The sequence below is a fragment of the Rhagoletis pomonella genome, unplaced genomic scaffold (assembly GCF_013731165.1).
Source record: "Rhagoletis pomonella isolate Grant_MI unplaced genomic scaffold, Rhpom_1.0 Rhpom_scaffold_00004, whole genome shotgun sequence".
Lineage (NCBI taxonomy): Eukaryota > Metazoa > Arthropoda > Insecta > Diptera > Tephritidae > Rhagoletis > Rhagoletis pomonella.
Window position 1 is genome coordinate 19,277,605 of NW_023458558.1, and position 8,975 is coordinate 19,286,579.

General features: G+C 32.5%; 1 protein-coding gene across 2 annotated transcripts in view; it reads left to right on the forward strand.

Moving 5' to 3' along the window:
* LOC118737170 (protein single-minded) overlaps positions 1 to 8,975 on the forward strand; it is a 133,247-nt gene that overhangs the window by 107,841 nt on the left and 16,431 nt on the right. For both annotated transcript variants that reach the window (XM_036467511.1, XM_036467512.1), the window contains exon 2: positions 3,263 to 3,457. In XM_036467511.1, the coding sequence (XP_036323404.1) occupies positions 3,283 to 3,457 (175 nt within the window). In that variant the 5' untranslated portion in view covers positions 3,263 to 3,282. The remainder of the gene's footprint in view (positions 1 to 3,262; positions 3,458 to 8,975) is intronic.

The following is an 8,975-nucleotide window of genomic DNA, read 5'->3' on the forward strand; positions in this document are numbered from 1 at the left end:
TATGTGTATGCACAAGTATTCCGAACATCTGCTCGCTTAAGAAAACTATCGAAATCAGAGGCATGTGGAGAATTTTGCAAATTTCACTAAAATCACGTACGGTAAGTGAGTCAATCAATGAACAAAAATACCTATATTCATACAATAAACTATCTACCCAACAACAATGGAAATATACATATGTACATCCATACATACATGTATACCAAAAATTATTTCAGGAAAAATGGCTAAATGTTAGCCATCAATGCATATTGGTGGTCTATAAAATCCATACATATACATGTAAATATATTAGGGTGGTCCAAAAAGAGCAAAGTCAGAATTTCTATGGCGAAAAAAGTATACCCCTATTTTTTATTTTGAAATAAAAAAATATTTAGAGGTCGCTCAAAGCGCTCCTAGTTTTCCATGTATTTTATATGAAAAAAAAAAAACTTTTCGATTTTTTATTGGTGCCCCTAGCAATTTTGTATTGTCATAGGAAATCTCCTGCATAGAAGCAGAGCGCTTTAAGCGACCTCTAAATATTTTTTGATTTCAAAAAAAAAAAAAAAAAATTGATATTTTTTTCTGTATAGAACAATCCTAAGCGATTTTTTCACGCCTATGCAAGCGCTTTCTTTTTGATGAAATAAACGAAATTCTCACGACTTATCGGAGATCCGGAACCTTTTGGTTTTTTTTTTGTATATGTACACTATGTATACTATGTTTATATGTACATAATACCGAACCACCCTACAAGCAAAATGCAAAACCTTCGCAGAACACTTGCAAATTTTCGAAACAAATTCGACGACACCTATGTACATTCGGAAATACAATTCCTTTTTAAATAGTTCTACTAACAAAATCTAAGTATTTTGATTTTGCGAAAGTTTAATGGTTATTGGTGAGCCTTAATTTACTGATATTAGAGTGGTGTGTAAGGGTGGAAGAAACTGAGTTCTGGTGGGTAAGTACTTGAACGATGTAGTTGAGGTTAATAAGCTTTGAAACAAAAAAAAAAATTCCTCCTCGAGACAAGAACATTGGCATATAATACTTAAAGATCCGATTGTAAATGCCAAAGATATGACGAAAATTGTAAAAAGACACCTCTGCGTTGGCAAAATTTTTTTTTCTAAATTGCCTTGCAAAATCACTTAAGACTCAGGGGTGTACGGCAAACTTCGTTTTTTATGTACATTAGGCTGCATCACTCTTCATACAAAAAATGAAAATCGGTACTGTGTTTTCATTGCAATTATAAAATCTATTATATTTTAAGAATTGCGCCAAAATATTTTGGAAAAACATTAAGATTTACGTAAGCTGGACCTAGTTGAAAATACCTCTAAAATGGATTTTTTTTATGAATAAAAATAGTTTCTTTAAGAATTTTTTTGAAAAAAAATCCCCTCAGATGACAAAACAGTTTATGCTTGAGAAGTCTGCATAAAAATATTAGAAAAAGTTTTAAACGGAATCTTAATTACGAGTTTTTTTATGCTTTAACTTTTTTCAAAGGTTGGTACAAAAAAAAAAACTTGAATAGCTGGACCAAACCTATTCTTATTTAGACTTGTGAAGTATCATTGAAAATTTATTTTCTCAGCCTTTTTATTTATTTGAAAATAGCTTCATTCAAAGTACGAAAGGGAAAGGTAGGGTGAACAAGCGTCATTCCAAGTTGAATTAAGATGTGTTGGTATTTGACAAAAAAAAATGCTGTGACGTGAATGAGCTTTGCACAGAAATACAAAGAGTGGGAAAATACCTTACCACTGATACCTCATGGGTCTAAATCGGAATAGTTTTGGCTCAGTTATTAAAGTTTTCTTAAACCAACCTTTGAAAAAAGTTAAAAACAGCATCAAATATATTATTAGTACGATTCCGTTGAAAAGATTTTTAAGTTTTTTTGCAGATTTTGTAAGCTTAAACTGTTTTGTCATCTGAAACGATTTTTTTTTTACAAAAAATTCTTAAAGAAACTATTTTTATTCATAAAAAACTTCATTTTTGGAGGTATTTTCAAATCGGTCCAGCTGACGTAAATCTTAATATTTTTCCGAAATATTTTGGTGACCGTCTTCAAATATAATAAGTTTTGTAATCCCGGCGTAAAAACCACAATTTTTCTTGGTGATGCACTCTAATGTATGTATATACATATGTACATTCAGGTCGGACACATCAGAGCTACAATAGGTACATATAGTATTTATTGGCTGGACATACATACACACAAATGCAAATGCAAATGCAACCTGTTGTCCGCAAATAATTTCCTTGAGGTAGAAAAATTTTGCAGACAACAAGACGCCCACAAAGTAGTAAAAGCCGTGTAAGCGCAACTGAGACACGCGCAACGTTCACGCCACACAAGACACGGTATCTTTGTATCTGTGTATCTAAAATCTAACATTCATAAATTCATTCGCACATACATATGTATGTACATACATAGTTATGTATGCTGTAAATGCATTTGTTATTGTGTGCAGATTTCATTCATAAAATTTTACGTTTGACTTGCAATTCTGCCGATGCCAATCAATACCACATTGGCCATTGGCAGGTAAAGAAGGTGTGTTGTGTGCAGAAGAATCGAGTAAGGGGTCGTCAATGCAATTGAATTGGATTGTCTTGGGATTGGATATATGTATGTAGGCATGTACATAATGTGCACCATTATGTTGCACAGAAGTCAATTGGCTTGACTTTACTAGCAAAAGAATTAGAAGTACAAATACTTATTTGGCTGCCAAAAACAATGCAATGCAATGCTTGTATGCGGAAAATCCTTACAGGTACCCACCCGGCTGGCTGGCTTGTGGCCAATCGTAGACGTAGTGGCTATCAGGTAACTGCACTTGTTTGGGCCTTTCCGCTCATGGAAGTGCAAGTGTGCGAAGATTTCTTAAAAATGTTGCACATTTCTTAATCCGAAACAGTTACAAAATAGTTTCTAAACAGTCAAGAACGTTTTTCATGAGGAAATAAATAAATAGTTGAAAAAGTATTAGAGCAAGCAACGACCTCCGCCAATTGGAAAAGAGAGTGTGGTGTAGTTAAAGTGTTTATGCAAAGATGATATTCCAAAGAAAGGTGTTGGCGGAGCGAAATCGGCATAGTTTATTAAGTGCGTGCAGTTATTTATTAAAAAAAAAAGAAAAGTATTTAGTTGAGGCGAATATTTTTAAATACATATATGTATATGTACAGTTAAAAAATTGCACAAAAAATTTATTTGTTTTAATTTCTTTCTTTGTAGGCTTAACTAAATCTTGTGCCATGAAGGAGAAGAGTAAAAATGCCGCTCGCACTAGACGTGAAAAGGAAAATGCAGAATTCTTCGAATTGGCCAAATTATTACCACTACCAAGTGCAATTACATCACAGTTGGACAAAGCATCCATCATAAGATTAACAACATCGTATCTGAAAATGCGTCAAGTCTTTCCCGATGGTGAGTGGCTGTACGAAATAAATATGTGGGTTACATATGTAGATTTTATTTTATTTCAAATAGCAAATTTGTTTGCGAACAGGGTGTCGTGTCCCAAATACTCCTCCGCAAAGTATTTGAGTCTATGAGCTATAATACGCGGGGAATTTCATAATACACTCTGTGTCAAAATTATAAGCGCACCGCATATTGACACGATCATTAATATGGGAGAAAAGGAGCAACACCTTAACCAACAAATAATTGCCATTTATACAGTGCTTGTTCAAGAATAAGCAATAACGCTGTTAAAGAATAGAATATCTATCTATACATAGTATAAAGAAAAGTCGAGATTCTTTCTATGCGCTAATCTCGAAAACTGCTGAATTTTAATAATATTTAAAAAACTATAAGATCCGCACCGTTCGTTGGATTACAAAAGATGTGGTGTCAAATGAAAGGGATTGATCTCTAGAAAAGCATCAATGTTTTATTTTTCTTGAATAGGGTTGCCACCTGTTTATAAAATTACTTTATGCAATCATAATAAGCGTAGGCATCAGTTCTGCACTGTCACTGTCAAACGAAAAGACCTAGCCTTTACATGTGCGATAATGTATTATTTTCAGAGTAGGGTTGCCACCTATTAAAAAGTTAAATATTTTTGCCGTTATTTGGACTACAAAATGCGATACCAAATGAAAGGCATTGCCTTAGTATGTACAAAAGCTTTAATTTTTTGAATAGGGTTGCCACCTATTTAAAAATCACTATCTTCTATACATAGTATAAAGGAAAGACGAGATATTTCGACCACGCTAATCTCAAAACATACTGAACTGATTTAGACGAGATTTTTTTAGTATAATCTGTATCGATAGGATAGGAAGGAAGGATAGGGAGATAATATTCTTTAGTACTTTAAATTTGCCACCTGTCTACAAAGTTGTAGGATCCGCACTGTTCGTATTTAAAAATTATGTATGTATAATACGCGAGGGCATCTTTTGTTTTTGACATTAGGTTTGCACCGTTCATTCAATTAAAATTAAAATGAGGTGTCAAATGAAAAGGTTTGGCCTTCAGATTTGCCGTGAGGTTTTATTTTGTCAATGTGTGGTCGCTTATAATTATCACGCGGAGTGTATAAGCTATGGGCTTTCTTTCGCCAATCCATAAAACCTAAAATTCGTCTCTGCAATATGGTACCTAAAATTCAGAAGTCCTTCATAGTTTCTTCTAAAGCGAGTTATGAATCTCTTAGAATGCGTTTTCTCATTTGTCATTCACTCGGCGACAATTGGAAAATCATGCCACCTATTTACCAGTTCTATTATATACTGTTTTTATGGACCACAGAAAAGCTTAGGCTGCGTTAGTCCCTGAAAGCGCATCGCCCCTTTTTTTTGCCATTCACCGCTCATTGCCTGGCATCATCCGCAGGCTGGCATTGATTTGGATACCTAAATGGTTCAATATAGTTTTGTAGTTGTCTATAAGCCTTGATGTCATTTTGATCGAGTCTAGGCAGTGTTGCCTTTGTGCGACTGAAGGGGAAATTTGACCTTTTTTAAGCGCCAATACCCTTTGATCCGTTTTATTGAAAAATTAGATATTTTGCCCCCTTTTCGGAGAATTTTTTTAGGAAATGTTAAGAGAACCATGCTATTAAAAAACATTTCCTCCTGCAAGTACGAAAAAAAGCATCACTTGAACCTTTTAAAGGAAATGCAACTCTTCTCCTTGAAGCAACTCGATTTTTGTATGCAAAAAACAAAACCCACTTCAGTTCTCATAAAAAAAATTTAAGAGTACCGTAAATTTCTTCATGATTCAATTATCGGAACTAAAACAAAATAGTATGGGACCACCTCTGAGGTATTACCTTTCCTTTAAAAAATTATAGAATTATAGAAATGGACATACTTGCGGTAACATACATAAAAAATATATATATATTCCGACGAATTGATAACCACCTCCTTTTTTGAAGTTGGTTAGAAATAATATCGAGCCCTAACCGCCAAAATAACTTAAACGCCATTTGTTCGAAATTTTTTTTAAGCATAATTACCTCTAGATGCTCTAGGAATATTTCTGCTTCAAAAAGAAAATTTAAAAAAAATCGCTTAGGTTTTTTTTGGCGGTTAGGTCTCGATATGGTGACCCTTTTTTTCGTCAATGACCCCTTTTCTGCGACTTGCGATAAAAATTCTCAACGGCAACACTGAGTCCTACAGATTATCTCTTGATGGGATCTTAGTAAAGAAGAAATCGCCAGTTCCAATGAGGGGTTTGGTGAAAGCTTTCTATTTAAAATTAATTTAAATTGCTAAACACAATGGACGTAATACATGCTTCCTTGAAAATAGGATAAGTTTCATCTTACTGAATTTAATAGACAGTTCGTAGACAGAAAACCAAGGTTTAATAGGGAAACTTTGGCAACTGTCTTTCAACTCCCCACAGTCTTTCGGAAGGCAAAACCCTATCGTAAGACGAGCTCCTTTCTGCCTTTCGGTAGACTAATTAAAACATCTGCTAACGAGGAAGGTTTAGCGTTACTCTGTTCGAATTTTAGTAATAATTTTTTGAAAAATTAAATTAAATAAAGTATATATAAAACTTTTTCTTTTTAAAGCAATAAAAACTAATAAAGAAAAGAAAATTAAATTAAAAGAATAAAATGAAAATGAAGTAAGTGAACATATTTATAAAATTTAAATGGAATTTAAAAAATCTTAAAATTATATAATTTTATTTATTATAATTGTAATACATATTATAAAAATTAAATCGGAAAAAGGAGAGAAATAAAAAAAAGAAATAAATAAAAAAACAGAAAAAAATCTAACTATTTAATGAACATAAAATTAAAACAAAAGTTAAAAAATAAAATAAAATACTCCGAAAAAGGATAATGAAATTAAGAAAAGACGAACTAATTAAATTAAAAACTGGAAAAATTAAATAAAATGTTCTAAAAATTAAATGATATAAAAAAATAATATTTTTCTTTTTTAAACAATAAAATCTTAGAATGAAGTTTAAGAGAAAAAATTAATTTAAAAAAGAAACAATTAAATAAGTTGCTAAAAATTAAAAGAACTTAAAAAATATTTTCCTTTTCAAACAATTACATCTAAACATTAACAGAAAATTTAACTAAGCAATAAAAAATTACATGAAAATAAAAAAAACAAAAAAGTTTTACAAAATGAAATGAAATTAAAAAATATATATTTTTTCTTTTTAAAACAATAAAATCTAAAGGTTAATTTAAAAAGTAAAAAATGGAAATTAAAACAACAATCAATTCCGCCACTCGAGAATTCGCCTGCGCTTTGCTCCCTGTGCCATTGCGACTGTTGAAGCAACGTGAACTAAATGATACATACAGTTGTCCACAAAATAATAGGAGTGCGATATTTTGACCAGTTTTGGCTATTTGTCTTTTGTTTATTTAATGTTTATTATTTTTTTATAAAAGCCTAGCTGGCTATACAACAAACACCATATAAATTCAGATTTTAAACTTTGTATAAAAATTATAAAAATTTTGCAATTTTTCACCCAAATTTCAAACTTTTTAATCAGAATCTTTAGAAAAAATTCTGGTATGCAGTTTTGTAGCACATTCAATTCTAGTCTAAAGAAGTGCAAGTTTCAAGCGGCTAAAAAATTCCGTTGATTTTTGGCAATTTTTTTGCTGGCAGTGTCCTCCATATAAAAGAAAATTGTCGACATACTTTGTATGGAAAAAACGTGAAACACCTTTAACCAAAAAAATTCTCAAAAATCAACGGAATTTTTTAAAGATTTTTGATAAATTGCAAAATTTTTATAATTTTTATACAAAGTTTAAAATCTGAATTTATATGGTGTTTGTTGTATAGCCAGCTAGGCTTTTATAAAAAAATAATAAACATTAAATAAACAAAAGACAAATAGCCAAAACTGGTCAAAATATCGCACTCCTATTATTTTGTGGACAACTGTATATGTACAAGCACTTTCTCTCAAAATAGCTTCTCAGCCGAGTGTTTTTCTAAGAAATTTGTGCTAAAATAATAAAAGTCCTTCGAAATATCTGTTTGTCGAAATACCTTTTTACTATCTTAGCCAGAAGTGCCCTGTAAGTATGCCTCGATCTGGGTAAGCGCCTCAAATCGATTTTATGGTAGCTTAGTTTTCAATAATTACATATAACGCTCTGGGACCAACAAGCATTGTGCATGCGTTTTTAAAATCGGCCAATTGTGGCTAAACATACATATTGTGTGTAGTAGATGTTGCTCAGACCGGGGCTCAACTCTGGGCCTAAAGGTAATACCACTAATCAAAAGGCTATGGCGGACGTCTGCAGATAATTGCATGAACTTAAACTAAAAGTCTATGAATGATGTTTTGAAAATAAGGTTTTTAGAATTTTATTAGCTAACTAACAAGTTCTAAGCCGTCCACAATGATTTACTCTGGAATTGTAGAGATAAGGTGGTTCTATAAAAGGCCTGCTTAAAATCTTTTATACAAGGTCACTGCGATTTTATACATACATACCTTTAATTTGCACAATCTGTTTTGAACCCTCAATTAAATTCGCACAAAGAAACTGTGTGCCTCTTTATTTGTTCGCTAACCATCATTAAATATTATTTTGTTTTGCTTCAAATAACAATCGGAAGTGGTTGTTGTTTTCATTAAACTATAATTGGAACAATTGGCGCGCGACTATTATATGCCACCGAAAAAACAAAACAAAACAAAAAATAATAAAAGAATTCAGAGCGAGCTCAATGGCATTTCGCTTTGTAGGTAGCATTCGTAACTTTGACTGACCGTTTGACAGCGACACACGTCCTGATCATAGGTGGGTGACACGGGTGGCGAACGTCGGCCGACGCAGAGTGATACGAGTATGAGTATGTCCGCGGGCCGCCACAAGCGGATAAATTCCTGCCGGCTATGCTAAATGAAGTGTCAAAGTTGAGGGGTGTGGTGTAGGCGATAGTCGTTGGAGTGTGATATAACAGGCTTGTTTGTGAGTACATGTGTGTGTATATGTTTGTAATTATGATACAGCGCAGCAGGACATCACTTTTTTAGAAGTGCAAAAGTCGCAATGGATATGATAGAATTGAATGGGAAAACAATTTCACAAAAGGAAATTTAGCGGAAGTTTTGGTTAGTTGGAGAGGCATTTGTGATTGTGCTTAGAAGTCTATATGCATACATATGTGTTTATATATAAATGTAGAGTTTCGCAAGTATTGATCTCCTTACTTTTTACTTTCCTTGCTTTTACTCTGTGTGCGCCCATATCAAATTTATAGAAAGCTTTACAAAGCGGACTCTTTGGTTTGACTGCACAAATAAAAAAAATCTGCAGAAAGTGTTTAGCACTTTTCAAAATTATAAAAAACAGATAATTTTTAGCAAAATGTTTATTTCTAATGCTCATGTTCGCCTCAAAACTTCTGTTTAGAAGCCTATCTAAGTAAATCGATACCAATAAAACACTTGGCCGCCACTTTTT